This window comes from Malaclemys terrapin, chromosome 10 (assembly GCF_027887155.1).
Source record: "Malaclemys terrapin pileata isolate rMalTer1 chromosome 10, rMalTer1.hap1, whole genome shotgun sequence".
NCBI lineage: Eukaryota > Metazoa > Chordata > Testudines > Emydidae > Malaclemys > Malaclemys terrapin.
This window is the reverse complement of record NC_071514.1, coordinates 45,803,978-45,822,069: the sequence shown is the minus strand read 5'-3', so window position 1 is coordinate 45,822,069 and position 18,092 is coordinate 45,803,978. Positions and strand designations below refer to the sequence as shown.

The window sequence follows — 18,092 nt, the reverse complement described above, 5'->3', positions numbered from 1 at the left end:
ATGTGCAAGTGTATCTGTGTGCATGTATGCAATATGCATTGACAACTGTGTGCACATGCTCATGCATTAGTTTGTACATGTGCGAGCATGGGCTCTTAAATGGATGCACGACTGTGTTCTTATGCTTGTGTATCCATGCGTGCACATGGAAGAGTGTGTGATATTATGCATGCACGTTTGTCTGCACATGCCCATGCATTAGCATGTGTATGTGTGTGCCTTTATATTCATGCAGGACTGTGTGCGCATGCTCATGCATCAGTGTGTGCACATGCAAGTGTGCACCACCCTGTGTATGCACATGCTTGTGCATCAGTGGGTTCACATGCCACAGCGTGCATCATTCAATGTACATATGACTGTTTGCTTATGCAACGTGTGCATATACCAGTATATAGAGGCAGAACTGTGCATATGTGACATGTGTGTTCCAGTATGTGCTCACGATATGTTGTGTGCACACCCAGGCTGTGGCACATCGGCTCCATCTTCCAGGTCAGACATATTCTCTGACTCAGGGCTGGGCAGCTCCTTTTTTCCTTTTTCCTCTTGTGAGTTTCATACAAGAACATACCATGTCTCATCTGCACTAGAGAAACTACCTCCTGCTGACCACAGGGTCAGCATTGGGTGCAGCCGACCCAGCAAGGGTCACTGTTTAAGAGCAAGAACTGTGTGTGGCCCAGTCACAGTGCTGACCAGGGTCCACTTTCAACTGTGTGTTCTAGTTGAAAACCGGATGCCTGGCAACACTACTGATCAGGTGGACAGTAAGAAACAAGCCAGGCAGCACAGAAACCAGTGGGAAGTGCAGGGAGGAATCAGACTCAACCATCCATTCCAGCCCCCTCCACGGGGTGGCCCCTGGAACTGACGCAGGAGGCTGGGGTGGGAACACAAGGACCTACCTTCCCAGCATGCATGTTGGTTTCTCCTTTAGCAATCCCAGCCCCAACATGAAATTCAGTGCCCCAGCCCCCACCCTGTTCATCTACACAGAATGTGAGCTTGGAGATCTCACCAACCTGTCTTGGGTTCTCTACCATCCTCACTCTGCTCCTCCATCCCTGCAAAACAAAAGCCATGTGTGCATGAAGCATTCGGAGATGCGCAGAGAAATCACTGAGCAAATGGGGAAGGGTTGGTAGGGGAGGCTCTCAGACCAGCTCTACGGATGGTCCCCTGTCCCATCCCACAGCCCTCTGGCTATTCCAGTCCTGCCGATGCCCCTAGGTCCCAACCTGCAGCCCTATTATCCCAGCCCTTCCCTGCCCCCACAGCTTTGCTGATGTTCCTCAATCCTGGCCCACAGCCCCTCTTGCTATCCCAGCCCTGGACCCCCACTCATTATCTGAAGCGGGGAGGACTGAGCAGAGGAGAGCCCAACGCCAGCCCTCAGGAGCCCATGCACCTGCAGTGGGAATGGGAGAGGGGAGTATTTATATGTGACAGTAATGGGCGTACATTCTCTGATACAGATGAGACAGGCAGGAACTTGCTGGGGATAATGGCTCATTAGCAGCTAACACGAAAGGGGGAGGCTGTTTGCAGGTTGTGTCTGTCTGACGGGGCAGACACCAGCTGTGTGTACAGGACTCTCCTTGAGGAGCCTGCAGAGAAGGCAATTTTAGCCTCTGACAGCTGGTCAGTCAGCCCCAGGCTGCGGACCCTGTGATCCCAGCCCCAGACCCTTGTCCTGTCCTAGCTGTGATGCACTGTACCAGTCTACACAATGCTTTGGTGCTATGGCCATTCCTCTCCCCATCTCAGTGCAGAGCTGGGCCTTGGCTGAAGCAGCGACCAATAAGTGTGATCCCCTCTCCTTGGAGTGCAGAGGAGACCCACCAATCAGTCTGACGTGACACAGATGCCTGGCTGCCAAACAAAGGATCTCCCGCCACCAGCTCCCCTATTTATAGCAGAGCTGCCATCTGGAGCTGCGCTCTTTGAGTGGCTTAACAAGGCTCAGCATCCCCAAGCAGAGACCTGGGGAGAGGACAGGTCTGGCGAGCTCCAAAGGGGCCTAGACCCAGGAAAGTTCCGATCGCTGGCATCTGCTCTCCAAGGTATGCTCCTTCTGCTTCCATGCACACAACACATCGTGAGCACATACTGGAACACACGTCACATATGCGCATTTCTGCCTGAAGATACTGGTACATGAACACATTGCATAAGCAGTCATGTATGCACTGAACGATGCACGCTGTGGCATGTGAATCCACTGATCCACAAGGTCAGCATGCCACCTTCATCCTTCTCACTCCAAGCCTACCGCAGCAATACACGACAGTCACACTAGGCTGTGCAGTCTCCAGCCCTTAGTATTTGTCCTGTGGGGCACCGTAAGGGCAGGACTGCATCATGCCATTGCAACACGTGCACAGCCTGCTGTGACACTGCCTCCGCACAGGGCGATAGGCCACTGCTACTGACACGCTGTAACAACTGTCTCCTAGCTGACTCACCCAAGGCCACAGAAGAGTCCTTATCAGAGACACTGAGTTAGAACCCAGGAACTCCTGGCTCCGCAGCCTTGTGCTGACGCTGCTAAGCCACAACCAAGCTGTGACATCACCCTGCTTTGGTGCTGCCTGTCAGGGCCCTGCAAATTCTACACTCAAGACTGACCCACCACTTGTAACACCCCTCGGAGTGTCTATGGGATTGCACCTGCCCTCAACAGAACAGACCCTGGATGTGCACCCTTGCTGCTCTGCAGGAATCCATCCTGACAAGTCTCAGAGAGCATCCTTCGCATTCCTTCCCTCCCCTGGGTCCTTCACAGGGCATGCCGCTCCCTCAACCCCACCCCAGCAGCCAGACTGCTGAAATGGCACGGAGCATGCCAAGATGGCAATGTCACCAGGGTCTCACATCAGCCCTGGAAGGCTCATGTAGCAAGTAAACAGGCCAGCAAACTCCATATCTATTCCATGACACTAATGCACCGTTAAAGAGGCACTACCAAAGTTAACAGGCCCCCAAGGGCAACCTACACTCAGGAGCAACGCCAGCTTTTCTGCCGCCCTAGGAGGCGGAAGGTCCCACCCCGAAATGCCACCCCCCACAGAGGCGGCGGAAGGTCCCGCCGCTGAAATACCACCACGGTCGCCACCCCCCAAATTGTAGCGCCCTAGGTGACCGCCTAGGTCGCCTAATGGGTTGCGCCAGCCCTGCCTACACTTATTGCACTTAGGAGCATTGGGATTGCCAGACTGGATCAGAACAGAGGTCCAGTATCCTGTCTGCAACAGTGGCCAGCTGCTCCGGAGGAAGGAGTAAGAACCCCACACAACAGCTGAGAAATAATCTGCCCCCACATTACAATTTACACTGATCTCTACCAGAGAGAAACTGGCTGAAGTACCAGGTGTATTATCCCTTCCAAAATTTGTTAGCATTAACTAAGATAACTTTGCATATTTTTGTTATCCATGTAGAAATAACAGTCTCTTAGAAACAAGCTAAGATCTTGGCCTCAACAATTTCATGTGGCAGAGAGTTCCACAATCAAATGATACAGTCAAATTTGTGTGGAAAAAAGGATTTCATTTTATCAGTTATAAATTTGCTCTTTTAATTTGGTGGAGAAATGAAATATTTTTTGCTGTGTATGCTAGTGGCGGCATGTTCAAATCCCACCTAATCTGCCACAGAAGCTAAGAAAATGGCTGGCCCTGTTGTGTAGGGTTATGGCAAAGGTCCTGGGTTTAAATCCCAGGGCAGCAGAAATGAAAAATAACTATGACCCGTGTTACACAGAAGATTTGACTAGATGATCTTAATGATCCCTTCTGACCTAGTAATCTATTAACAATTTCATTGATTGTCCCCTTGTTCTTGTGTAGGAGATGATCCCTGTCTACCTTCTCTTGACCGTTCATCATGATTTGCTTACTTCACTGGCAAAAATCACTCTCATCAGTCATGTAGAAGCAGCCCATCTACCAGGAGAGCCAGCCGAATTCTATTCTGCTTGTGCAACAACAGACTCATGAAGCGAGTTCCGTCTGTAGAATCTTCTTCATCTCTGGCTCCAAGGTTGGAGGAGGAGGAAAGAACCCAGCCAAACTTCCCATGCCTGGTGGAGTTTGCCGTGGTGGCAGCTAGAAAAACCCACCTTTTTTTGCCTTGGCAAATTAAGCTCATTGGGAGAACCAGTGGGAGACAATAAGTACGGAATGCCAACAAAGCTGGTTTTACAGCCACTCTAAATGTGCAACTGCACTTAAAGGAACAAAGATCCCCTTTTCATACAAATGCCCTTCAGAAATAAAGAGCAGGGAAAAGGACAAGGATGCAGAAAATACAGAGCAAGGGGGAGAACCGTTTTTCAAACAAGGGCTTTCAAAGTGCTTCCTGCGAGACATCGGCAGGGCTTTAATTAATTCTTTCCAAGCTGAACACATGCGGGCAGGGATAAAGGAACAGGAGAGGCAGAGCATATAGCATCTGTGTCTCATGCTATTTCCTTGTGTCTATGCGCTTGACATTTCCATGGTGGCAAATGCTAGTGATGTCTTCTCAGATGAGAAGGGGGAGGGGTGCAGAAAGGAAACACCCGCATGTGCGAACTATCCTGAGTGTGTACTATCCTGTGTGTGTTTGCACTTGGACAACTGTCACTTTGCAAGTCGCATCTCCTCCATCGGGGGTGGGGTGAGGAGTCGCTTGGGAAGGGAAATGTCAGACCAGATTGAGAGGCAGGTTCTGAGCATCTGCCTCTTGGCTGCCTCGTTGCTTCCAAAATGTCAGCTGCAAACCTCAACAACAAAGATCCCCCCCCCACCCCGGCAGATCATCTCAGTTTGCTCCCCAGGGAGAAGATGCATAATGTTTGCAGCAGGCGCATCCATCCCAAGGCATCCAAGGGGATAGACTGCTGCTGCTAACTGGGTCCTTGCCCCATAGCTGGGGTTAGGCAGACACGTGTGGACAACACAGGATCCCTCCTCAGCATGGGGTGCATCCAAACTCTGGGAATGCAACATGGCTGGGGAGGGGAGAGATACCTGGTGCATCTATTACGACCCCAGAGCGTAGAAACCCAGTTTGGGCTAACTGGGGCATCACAGTAAAAGGGATTAAATCCTGTAGTCCAATTTCTTTGGTCCCATTTTGTAGTAGCAGCATTGCAAGCTTTCACCCAGCCGCCCCCACAAATATAGTACCACTAAATGTGTCTTGACTGAAAAACCAGCCATGTAACCCAGAAACCTGCCTCTCAGTCATTTTAATTCAGCCTTCTGGTAGAGGTGGGAACACTAGTTTGCCCCTTTTCCAGCATCTTTCATCCAGGGATCTCAAAACCCTGGAATGAGTTATGCCTCCCAACCCTGCTGGGAGGTGTGGACTTTTCACATTTCCCCGTTTCACAGCTGGAAACACTTTCTACATGTAGCACTTTACAAAGAAGTATCATTATCTCCATTTTACAGATGGGGAAACTGAGGCCTGGGGAAGTGAAGTGACTGGCTCAAGATCACCCAACTAACCAGTAACAGAGGTACGAACTGAACCCAGGTCTTCCTAGTCCTGTGCTCCATCCACTAGGCCACACTGCCTCCCTAAGGCTCACCTCAAGTAAGTGCAGAGCCCAGCACCCAAGAGCCTGAACTCCCATTCTAAAGAACCCAGTGTGTCATTTACAGAATCCATCACTGCTGGGTGATTTTCCCTGGTCCATTTAGAGCAGGGAATCAGTGCTGGAGCATGGGAAACTCACTCCTTGCTTCCACTCTCTGTGCCTTTATTTAGTTCTCTGCTAAGTTCATGGCAAAGGATTAAGAAGGTGGGGTAAGAATTCTTAGATTATTTTGCCAATTTTTACTGACATTTAAACATTTTCACAGATTTTATTGATGGGCAAATTCCCCCCTCCCATCTCTGGTTTCTTTTTTTTCCTCTCTCTCCTTTTTGCGACAGGCTGTGAATTTATCCATAACCCAACTGGCATTGGGACTAGAAGTCAGTATCATATGTAATATTAAACCAGTTCCTCCGCTCCACTTCCCTCCCATAGCAGTACTTTGCCTAACATAAACCTGCACTCTCCTCCCATCTGTCCCATTCAATGTAGCAGGTGTCTGGGTGCAGCAGGCAGCATGGGTTGTAGGTAAACCCGCTATTGAAAGTGCTGGTTAGTGTATGTGTATTTACCACTGCCCTCTAGTGGTTAGAGGCCTAAAGAAGCTAAAAGCCCTATTGCTAGTGCCAGCAGCTGTTTTCACTCCAGTGTGCTGGGTTCTGTCTGCTATGCTGTATGCATGTGGCTGCGCTAACAAGTCAGGGGTCTGTAGGGATGCAGCCACTCAAACAGCCCTCCAGCCATGGCAGCCCTCCAGCACTGCTACTTTCCAGGGAAATTCTGGCTGTGTTAACTTCCGAGGCTTGGTGCCATTTTTGGAAGCCAGAGAGCCATGCAGAGGGGCTCACCCTGAGACTTCTCTGCACCTTGGCAACATCTCCATTGCTATTGATTGAAAGGGCCATTCGTCAGTGCCAGGAGACTTCATATTCAATTGCCTTGTGTCTGGGCCACACAGAGGGCAGCAAGCCTGGGGCCCTCTCACAATGCAGTTCCTGACTGCGAGAAGGCAGGGGTCTGCGCCAGGTAAGCATCCTGCTCTCCTAGTGCCCTGGAGGCCTGGCAGGATTCTCGGGTGTTTCAGTCCCCTGCTGTGCTGCAGTCCCCAGCACTCCCTTTTGCAAACCACAGGATCCTGTCTGGGTAAGGTAAAGGCCTTTGAATGGTGAAGTTTCCCCCAGGCACTGTGTGTATACTGCATTCTCTACCGCCTGCAGCTGCCCCGAGCAGGGCGAACTCCCTGAAGCTGGGTTCATCCTTGGAGGTGCATGCCAGTGGTGGCAATCCATAGTTCAGGAGGTTTTCTCCACCCAGTCAATAACATCTGGAATAACCAGCTCCTCCCAGGCCAGCAACATCTACACTGCCCTCAGCAGGGAAGTCACAGCCACGGAGATGGGCATCAGATCTGCCAGGTGCCCAGCATTTTCTTCCCCAAAGGATCCCAAAGTGCTTCACGCATGCTGGGGCAAAGGGGAGCGGAAACTGTCCACATCTCCCCAGCGGAGGAGTCACCGAGCCAATTGAATTCAGAGGGACTCAAGTCCATGCATAAGTGCGACCCTGAATCGGGCCCTCTGGGCTCAGAGCAGACAGACTGAGAATTCACATCCCTCCACACACACCCCTCCCCCACACACACACACGAGAGGGAGCGCCAGGCTCTGGGCTCCTTACCTGCATTCTCTTCCTCTTCCTTGCAGCTCTGGCGAATTTTCTTCCGGCACACGTAAGCCAGGGCACCCAGCAGCCCCAAGATGCAGATAGCGAGTCCCACAGTCACCCAGAGAGCCACGGCAGGGAAGCTGAGGTGCTGGCCTTCAGAGAGAAAAACAGAAATGCCACCATGGTCAGTGCTGCTGCCACAGAGAGAGGGGGAAGCATGTCCCGGGGGCCGCCAGAAGCTATGCCCTGGCTTCAGGTTCCCCTCCTATGGGAAGGGCGTTTGGTGGGACAGGGACACTGAGGGGCTCTTTGTCCTGTGCCTCGCCCGTTAGCAAGGTACTGGAGCACATGCCGAACTGCAAGCTGGGGAGCACTGCCACTGACTTCAACAGGACAACTCACATGCTCGGAGCAACAGAGTGTCCTGTGGCATCTTTAAGACTAACAGAAGTATTAGGAGCATAAGCTTTCATGGGTAAGAACCTCACTTCTTCAGATTCAAGTAATGGAAATCTCCAGAGGCAGGTATAAATCAGTATGGAGATAACGAGGTTAGTTCAATCAGGGAGGGTGAGGTGCTCTGCTAGCAGTTGAGGTGTGAACACCAAGAGAGGAGAAACTGCTTCTGTAGTTGGATAGCCATTCACAGTCTTTGTTTAATCCTGATCTGATGGTGTCAAATTTGCAAATGAACTGGAGCTCAGCAGTTTCTCCTTGGAGTCTGGTCCTGAAGTTTTTTTGCTGTAAGATGGCTACCTTTACATCTGCTATTGTGTGGCCAGGGAGGTTGAAGTGTTCTCCTACAGGTTTTTGTATATTGCCATTCCTGATATCTGACTTGTGTCCATTTATCCTCTTGCGTAGTGACTGTCCAGTTTGGCCAATGTACATAGCAGAGGGGCATTGCTGGCATATGATGGCTACACCATCCTAGCCACCATGGATGTAGAGGCTCTCTACACAAACATCCCACACATGGAATACAAGCTGTCAGGAACAGTATCCCTGATGATGACACAGCACAACTTATTGCTGAGCTCTGTGACTTTATCCTCACGCACAATTATTTCAAATTTGGTGACAATATATACCTCCAGACCAGTGGCACCGCTATGGGCACCTGCATGGACCCACAATATACCAACATTTTTATGGCTGACCTGGAACAACGCTTCCTCAGCTCTCGTCCACTCATGCCCCTTCTCTACCTTCGCTACATTGATGACATCTTCATCATCTGGACCCATGGGAAGGAGACCCTGAAAGAATTCCATCATGATTTCAACAGCTTCCACCCCACCATCAACCTCAGCCTGGACCAATCTACACGGGAGGTCCACTTTCTAGACACCACCGTACAAATAAGCGATGGCCATGTTAACACCACCCTATACCGAAAACCCACCGACCGCTACACCTACCTTCATGCCTCCAGCTTCCACCCCGGACACACCACACGATCCATCGTCTACAGCCAAGCACTGAGGTACAATCGCATCTGCTCCAACCCCTCAGACAGAGACCAACACCTACAAGATCTTCACCAAGCATTCTCAAAACTATGATATCCACACAAGGAAATAAAGAAACAAATCAACAGAGCCAGACATGTACCCAGAAGCCTCCTGCTACAAGACAGGCCCAAAAAAGAAACCAACAGAACTCCACTGGCCATCACCTACAGTCCTCAGCTTAAACCTCTCCAACGCATCATCACTGATCTACAACCCATCCTGGACAATGATCCCTCACTTTCACAGACCTTGGGAGGCAGGCCAGTCCTCGCCCACAGACAATCCGCCAACCTTAAGCATATTCTCACCAGCAACCACGCACCGCACCATAACAACTCTAACTCAGGAACCAACCCATGCAACAAACCTCGATGCCAACTCTGCCCACATATCTACACCAGCAACACCATCACAGGACCTAACCAGATCAGCTACAACATCACCGGCTCATTCACCTGCACGTCCACCAATGTTATTTATGCCATCATATGCCAGCAATGCCCCTCTGCTATGTACATTGGCCAAACTGGACAGTCACTACGCAAGATAACCTCGTTATCTCCATACTGATTTATACCTGCCTCTGGAGATTTCCATTACTTGCATCTGAAGAAGTGAGGTTCTTACCCACGAAAGCTTATGCTCCCAATACTTCTGTTAGTCTTAAAGGTGCCATAGGACCCTCTGTTGCTTTTTACAGATTCAGACTAACACGGCTACCCCTCTGATACTTGACACATGCTTGGAGTTAGGCATGTACTGAGTCGATGCCTGAGTGCATCAGATGACCCCAGACCAGTGCCCGGGGGGATCTCAGTGCCCCCCCGGAGCTCAGGAGCGATCACAGTCCCCCTTGCTGCGGTGATAGGCAGCCCGCAAAAAGGTGGAGGTGGCTCAGTGGGGATGACACAGCCCTAAGTCAGGGTTCGTCTCCAAGTTCATGAGTGTGCAGAGCAGAGTGGGAAATCTCACCAGAACGGGTGGCTGCGCAGCACCTCCTGCGGCCAGGAAGCCAGCCCAGCTACGGACACCTCAGAAATAGAGCGAAGGGGGCTTTGGGATAAAGATGGGGAGTCTGATTTTATCACCCATCCCTACCCTGCTCTGCACAAGGGGGCGAGGCTAGCTGATGCCCAGAGCACTAAGGAAAAAGGCAGTCAGTTCAGAGGGTCTCCTCTCCCCACGGCAGAGGGGGTTTTAGGTGGGGCAGGCTGACTCCTCCGCCAACCTGCATTTCAGACTACCTCAGTCAAACATAATGACTGGTGAGAAAAACTCTCCCATCGTGGGGTCACAGGTGCACACGTTACACAGAACGGGGATGGCCGCCAGGCCTGCAGCTGACTCGTTCAGCTGAGAGATCTTGAACCAAGCCAACGGAGAGAATGAGTCACTCCCAGATATATGTAGCAATAAAAAAAACTCAGTATGTGAACTGCGGTTTGCAAAGAACCATTCAAAACCACCTGGTTTCTAAGTTCTCTCCGTCACTGCTTTGTGCAGCCTCTGTGTAATGTTTATGCAAATAGCCTAATTTGCATAATCACAAATAATTTGCTTATAACCATAAACTTCAGCTCAAAAGGAAAATCTGTGTGGGTTTAATAATGTTGAAAAGCGTTGGCTCAGCAGCCCTGGTGAATGGAGCCCCCCACAGTTAGTTGCAGGGCAAGTGGGTTCTCTATGTGAGAGATAGGATGGCCCAGTGGTTAGGGAGATCTGGGTTCAAGTTGCTGCTCTCCCATCATCTTCCTGTGTGACCCTGAGCAAGTCACTCCCTCTCTGTGCCTCAGTTTCCCCATCTGTACAATGAGAACAGCCCTGCCCTGCCTCCCAGGGATGCTAGATTGTGAAGTATTCCAATAACATGGTAATGGGGGCCAGCCAAGTACCAGAGTCCCCATCCTGCCAGCTTAGCTCGACCCCATTTACCTGAGCAGTGGGTGTAGCCTGAACCAGTACTGAAAATGGCTTAATTGCAAGTACCGTAAAGACCAAAGCATGTACAACTGAGATCAAAGCCAGGCTCAGCTGTTGGTGCTGACCAGGGATTGGTCCTGCCTATGCTTGCAGCTAAAAAGTCTTCACAGCAGCATTGGTCCAAGCCGCTAACAACGAGGGGGAGTCGCTCCTGGTACAGCCAAGACCTAAATTATCCTAAGAGTGACTGAAGATGAGAAGGCAGGGGCAGATGTGTGTCTGTATAAATTAGATAGAGGAAAGTTGTTTGCTGTGACAGTACTTTAACCACAGTTCATGTTACGGGGTTAATATGTTTAACTTTCTCTCTTCAGGGTTTATTAGATAGTATTTAGATGAACATACTCTATCTCTCAGCATAGCAGAGCAATAGAGACTGCAGAGCATCCTACGGGATATGCTGCATGTTCTGGTGACGTTTGCTGGGGAAGATAGTGTGAGGATTGGTCCTGTTATTTAGAATATGCTACAAGTGCCTCACCATCAGCAATTATCTGCAAAGATGCTTCTCACAGCTGCTAATTTCCTCACTCCATCCCATATGGCTGAAGTGGGCTTTAAGTAAGGCAGCATGGCCTAGTGGATAGAGTATCGACTAGGACTCAGGAGAGTTGGGTTCTAGTCCCAGTTCTGCCACTGGTCTGCTGCCCGAACTTTGGCTTCACCGCTCTGTACCTCAGTTTCCTCATCTATAAAATGGAGCCAATTCTCACCTCCCTCAAGACCTACAGGTGAAAAGGGCTTTGTGAGAGCTAGGTATTATTACAGGGTGCCTAGGCCTTGTGCCCATGGTGATGGGGCTTTAGAGTTAGATTAGCTAGTGGTAGATCAGGTGACTGCTTGTCAACTAGTCCAGCTACAGCATCTCAACAGCACCTGTACAACTGTGTAGTGTTCTCAGGCCATTTGGATCCTTGGATGTTCTAACTGCCACCTTCCGCCATGGTTCTGGATGCAGCAGGCAAGGCAGGAAAGCAGCCGGTTGAGTCGCTCCATAAAACACTTCATTAACCTTTAAATAATTATACTAATACATTCAAATCAGATGCTGATCTGTCTCGTGTTAGGAGTCCAGACAGTAGACTCAGGTGCTGCTTCATCCTTCCCCTACAATCTAACTCCAGCAGTGCTAGAAGCAGGCACGGCACATTCCCACCACAGGTTCAGAGGTACTCACACACATCCTGGCATGCACCTCAGTGGGCCACCCATAGGCTGGGGTGGTGTCTGGCCATGGAAACTAACCTGGGGCATACACACATGGGTCAGGTACCGAGATCTACAGGGGGGAGGGAGGAATTGAGCTAGAACTGCTGTTATGGTACAGCAATGGCCCAAATACTGTAGCAATTCTACAGCCAGTGTAATATGCTGGCTAAGTGGACTGCTCCCTCTAGCAGCTGGTCCAAACAGAAGATAAAAAGCTGCCAGCTAGTGCCAACTAATGAAGTTTTTCTTTTAGCTCAAGTAGCAGAGGCCTGTGCTTTTAGTGCCAAGGGTCCCAAGTTCAAAGCCTGCTGGCAGCCCATGATGTGTTACACAAAGTGGAAGTATTTGGGCTACTCCTGAATAATAAACAGCTCACTGGGTTTGTTTTAAATAAAGGAAGATGCAGCCCTGGGTGCGGATCCTTCAGAGGCAGCCAAGTAGTAAATAAATATGCAGTTTCTTTTCTTCATCCATTTTGTCTTCGAATTTCTTGATCATTAGGAGTAGCTTTGGTCACAAGAGATCTGGATTTTGTTTGAGGAATGAGAATACAGGAGTACCTGTGGTTACACGAGCTGGGATTAAAAACAAAAAGGCCCCTCAATCCTCAGGCTTCAGGGAAACAGCCAGTCGCCCGCAGGGATCAGGAAGGGATTTCTTCCCATGGCTCTGCAGAGTATCGCACAAGCAGGTCAATTACAGTGGCCTGCACGTATCTGGCATTGGCCGCTGCTGGAGAAAGGAGAGTGCAGTATATAGGACACATGTACATATGGTCCTGCCACAGCAAAGCCTGCTGCTCCTGCTGCTGCCACTAAGAACCTGAAGCAAACCCAACACCCGCCTTCCCTACAAACACATACACCCCTCTCACCCAAGAAACAAAACTGGATCAAATGAGTTGTTTACATTTACATGCTAATTTGCCCAGCAATTAGTTCTGTGGTGCAAGCTCGCTCCGCTGGGAAGGAGGAGAAAGAAAAGCTGGGTACAATGCCAGAGCAGCATGACAGCACACACATCAAAATGCATGAGACACAGAGCAAGGGCTGCCAGCCAGCTACAGAAAACGCTGGACAGTTCTGATCCCAGAGTCCTGCCCCAGAGCCTGCTGAAGGAGAAAAGAATCCTGGACTTGGGCATTGGGTACAGGATGTGGGGGAGTAAATGCCATATCATTATTTTGCCCATTGGACAAACACATGGAGGTGGCAGAAAAGCATGACAACTTCCAAGGGAAACCTCAAGTGGGCTGCACATGATGAACTGCAATGGATTCAATAGTAAGTCAGATACACAGCCCCCCGCTGTGTGCTCTACTGAGAATGCACCAACCGAGCTTTCTCTCCAGGCATTGAATTCTGTTGTCCAGGGTCTGCGGAGAGAGAATCCAGGGTACGGGCTGAGCAGTCTGAGGGGGGAACCCTATAAGCAGGCAGGCCGGACAGCAGCGTCAATGGTGTTGGTGTCACTAGGCATAGCCACCAAGTAACTCGGGAGAGTGGAAGGCCAGAAGTGCCGATGAAGCTCTTCTGCTCTGGGCCTACCTGAACCACAGAACCCCATCTTGTGAACTCTCACCTACTTTCATGCTAATTGCGTTGATGCTGAAGCAGAATATGTAATGGTCAGCTTTTCTAGCAGATGGCTGCAGTTTCACTCACACTAGTAGAAATAGTAAAGATAAAGAAGTGAGGGAAGGGAGGGGGTAGTTAGTTTGCAGGCGTCTAAAACCAAGGTCACAGATATGCATAAGACTGGGAAAGTTTTCTCACAAGCTTATGTAGAGCTTATTGTAACTGTTGTATGAAAGGGAGGGGTAAGGGGGAAAAGCCAGACAAAGAGATGTATGCAAACAGTTTGGAGTATAAAAGGTAAAATGTGTTTGTATTTGTTGCACTTGATTTGAGACATGCTGGTCTCCTAGTGCCATTTCAGAGCTCTGAAATAAACTTGGCTTGCTTTCTCCCCTCGGTGTCTTTAGTGGTGCCAAGCACACCGGGCAACGAACCACTGTTGTCCCCTCGAGCCCTTTGGGCTGGCAACAATGGGATGTCTCTGCATAGTGTAGATAGAAACTTGCTCCCCATTAGAGCGCCACCCACAACTTCATGAGCCCAGAGATTTGCCATGGCCTGTCTTATCGCAGGAGAACTTTCATCTGGGAAGTTCGGTTCAAAGGAGCCTTGGGGCTCCTTCTAGCACTGCAATGGGTTGGCCAACAAGCTGCACACTTGCTTTAGAAGTTTGGCCTTGCTCAAGAGAAATGAGTTTGCGAATCTTACTGGGGGTAGGGAGAGGATTAAAGAGGGATCAACAGCCATGTTCAAGCCCATATAGAAAACTGCAAAACTGGGGCAGTTATAGTCCTATCCACTCACATTCCTTTAGTGCTCTAAGAGGAAGTGCTGAAAGTCTGGGAAGATACATGTTCTTCACAGCCAGTGGTGCCCTTTCTTCTTATAAATATTCCATTCTGAGCCCAGCATTGCCTTCAGCTGAGTGGTAGGCAGCAGGAGTCCAGGATCTTGCAGATCAGCTTCTCAGGAGAGGAGAAATCAGTGCTGTGAAATCCGGGTAAATTCCAAGTGTAATTTTTTTATTTACCTGTACATCAGCCCCATAGAATCTCAGCTCAGCACCAATGCTTGGTTCCCAGAGGGCCATGCTGCCTCGGGAATTAACTCTCAGAGTTCAAGGCACACAAAAATCTCTTCTGACGCTCACGCAGCTCCCTCTTCACAAGACACTGGCTCTCCCCAGAACCTCGCCTCACCAAAATCTAGCTACAACACAGCATGTCTTCCCAAGGTAGACTATAAAAGTGCCACCTGGTGCTCCCTGCAATAAGCTTATCCACTTCAGACAGTCTATAGAGCAGGACCCTGGGGAGGACAAGTGGTCTGTATCCTGCCTCTTTCTCTTCACAGGTCAGGATTCTGGGACCTTCACCCAGCAGGCTCTGCCACCCAAGCCAAGAATGCTGCGGGCTGGGGCTACTGGAACGATATGTGGCCACTTACACTCAGATACCAGAGTGAAGCCAGACACCACAGACCGTATGTTTGGCGCTGAGAGGAGGCAACAGCACTCCAGCTTGGGACTTATGGACTCAGTAAACAGAAGGACTGTCTCAGCGAGTGCTTTTCAGTACATGTCCACCCTTCTCCAGCAGAGGGCATATGCTGGAGCTGAGTCAACACTACATCACAGTCGGTACGTCTTCACTACCCGCCGTATTGGCGGGTAGCAATCGATTTATCCGGGATCGATATATCGCATCTCGTTAAGACGCGATATATCGATCCCCGAACATGCTCACCGTCGACTCCGGAACTCCACCAGAGGGAACGGCGGTAGCGCAGTCAACGGGGGAGCCGCGGCCGTCGATCCCGCGCTGTGTGGACCCCAGGTAATTTGATCCAAGATACTTCGACTTCAGCTACGCTATTCGCGTAGCTGAAATTGCGTATCTTGGATCGATTCCCCCCACACACACACACACACAGTGTAGACCAGCCCTCCCACACTCAATTCGTGTAACTATAGGGGAGTCGCATCTTACGCGGGGGTTAGGTTCTGAAGTCAGGGCGTAAGGCGAAAATCGCGTATAGTCAAACGCTCATTGAGTGGAATGGCGGGCGGAATCGCCCACACTACAGGTACAATATTTAAATTGTTATTTTTCTCTTTTTTTTTTTTTTGTTTTGCTGAGCGCGTATAGTTAAAATCGCGTAAGTTAAATGCGCCTATGATGCGACTCCACTGTACACCGAAATCACAGCTTACCACAGCTGGACAAGATTCCATTAGCGCTCTGCAAGGAGTGTTGTCTAGTGCTCTCGTGTCACTGCCCTCCCCACGCACTCCCCTGGGACATTCAGCAGAGGTCTGGGGCCCAGGGAATGCAGTTCCTTGATGCCACCCAAGCCCACCACCTCTATTCCTCTAGTGGCAGTGGCTAGCACTAGCCGTGTCTGTACAAAAGAAATCCTGGTCCTCCAGCCAGCATCTGCACAGCAGTGCTCAGCTTGCTGGAAAGAGCACCGTGAATCCAGCCAAAAGCTTTATGCTCCACCAGGGACCCTCCTTCACATCCCAGCAAGCGCTGTTCCAAGGATAATTAAGCACTAAATTAATGTTACCGGTAAGTGTACAAGGTTATAAAGATCTCCAAGGCAGCTATAAAAGCAGAGCTAGCAAGGACAATTGGAAGCCCTTTATAACCCAGCTGCAAGCTAATCACCTGCACCCGAGACAGGCCCATAAAGTATTTTACTGAGAAGTCGAACTTCTCCTGCAAGCTCAGCTTCCAGGAAACGGAGCCTGGGACCCACCTGGGTCCCGCTGCATATAATTGGAGCGGCTGTGCCTGGGGCCAGCACTGGGCAGAGATTTCAAGCACCCCTTTTACCAATGAAGCAGCTGGGGTAGCTCAATCATGGAGCAGGAACACAAAAGGCAGAAAATGACCCAGGATGAGTAGCCAACCCAGGATGCCTGGCTACTCCCAAACCAAATTCACTCCGTTCCCCTTGCTTTCCTCTTTAAAATGAAGCGTGAACATCCCTGATCCCCCCAGAGTCTGACTATCTAGGCACTAATGAGAGGGGGAGGGGAGCTGACCACATACACAGAGCAGGGGAACATGACTGGTGTCCAGGAGAAGGGGAGCAAGATTCCTCAGAGAAAACAGGAGGAAGGTGGAAGAGCAAAGCCACATGAACGTTCCCCTCCACCCTCCCAGAGCCACGGTTGAGCCCTGCTCCCTCTTCAGGGACGGCAGGGGACAGCAGGGCAGCCAGCACCGTCTGCACCCCAAAGCAGCCTGACGCATCGCTCTAGGCTGACGTACACCACACAAATTGCACCCCCAAGCCCCAGTTTGCTCAGGAGTCGTGTCCCCCAGCAGCAGCCGGATGGGTGGACTGTGTGTTTTGAAGGGGAAAGGGGACCAGAAGAGGTGCCAGCAGGACTGTAGGGCTGGGTGAATTTCAGCGAGAGGGCTGAGGGGTGCCAATCGAGTCTCAGGGCGGTAAAGGGCTGAGCCACAGCACAACCACTGGCTGGGCAAGAGAGACCTGGGTGGAGCAGAGGATCTGGTTGGACTGTTGCCTATCTCCCCTTCAGATGGGGTCCCTAGTCCCTGGGGAAGGTTAGTGCTGCCCCGTGGTCTGAGGTCTCAGGGAAGGTGCGGCTGTTACAGCTCTGCCGACCAAGGAACCCTGCGTCCCCCAGATGGCTCTAACCCTCCCAGCACTGCTGTCTCCTTTGCCAGGCCTCCTTTGGCCTGTGCCCATCATGCTGCAGTACAAAGAGCTGCTCTGCCATGGGCTGTCTTGCAGCCAGTCAGTCTCACCCAGGTGGGTGGAGGGGGTGGCGCATGTATAACCCGCTCGCCCACTCACCGTAGCATTCTTATCCCCTCTAGCCAGGGCTGGGCTTATACACAGGTTACGCCTGCTGCAGCCTAGGCTGACAACTGGGATTTGGCTCAAGTAGTAGAAGGTCACGCTTTAAGATCCAGCATCCACACCACAGGTGTGATCCCCACTGCAAACAACCTGCCCAGGGTACAGGCATTGCAAGTGGTGGCCTGTATGGGGAACTAGCCTGCAACCTTGGCATTATCAGCTGCCAGTCTCCTTGAGCGAGCCCTGACTGTGCTCCCTTGGCAGCCCCAGCTGTGACAATTCTTATTTATCGAGCCAGCAGAGCAAGACACTGTCAGAGGGAAGTGGCTAAGTTGAACAATTCTCTTACAATGCAGAACCTCCTGTACAATAAACAGTGTTTAATAAACTGGGCCTGTTTATATTTATGATCTGTTTTCGCAGCTCCTTCCTCCTCCTTGCTTTGTCATCAAGTGGAGGGAACAGCACTGAACAATCAGCCATCAACAATGCAGTGGTGCCACTGACAGCCTGCGGGAATCAAACTGTCAGTATATTAGCTGAACGGAACTACCCAGGAACTTCACCAGGACATGAGTTACACTGAAAAACGGTAGGCTCTTGGTTGGAAGGATTACTGTAATTACAGGAATATTCGTGGCCCAGGAATGACCGGGATTTGCTCAGGGAAGTTACTTATTAGGATGTTAGTGGAACTTAACGGTAATCTTACAGCCCCAA

The 18,092-nt window shown here is 50.5% G+C and overlaps 1 protein-coding gene across 2 annotated transcripts in view; it reads right to left on the bottom strand.

The window, feature by feature from the left end:
• Positions 1 to 18,092, bottom strand: part of CD276 (CD276 molecule) — an 81,624-nt gene that overhangs the window by 17,188 nt on the left and 46,344 nt on the right. Inside the window, exons 5-6 of one of the 2 annotated variants that reach the window (XM_054041740.1) lie at positions 7,268 to 7,408; positions 1,026 to 1,067 (exon numbers count right to left, since the gene is read on the bottom strand). In XM_054041740.1, the coding sequence (XP_053897715.1) occupies positions 1,026 to 1,067; positions 7,268 to 7,408 (183 nt within the window). The remainder of the gene's footprint in view (positions 1 to 1,025; positions 1,068 to 7,267; positions 7,409 to 18,092) is intronic. The other variant, XM_054041741.1, reaches the window with a different exon arrangement.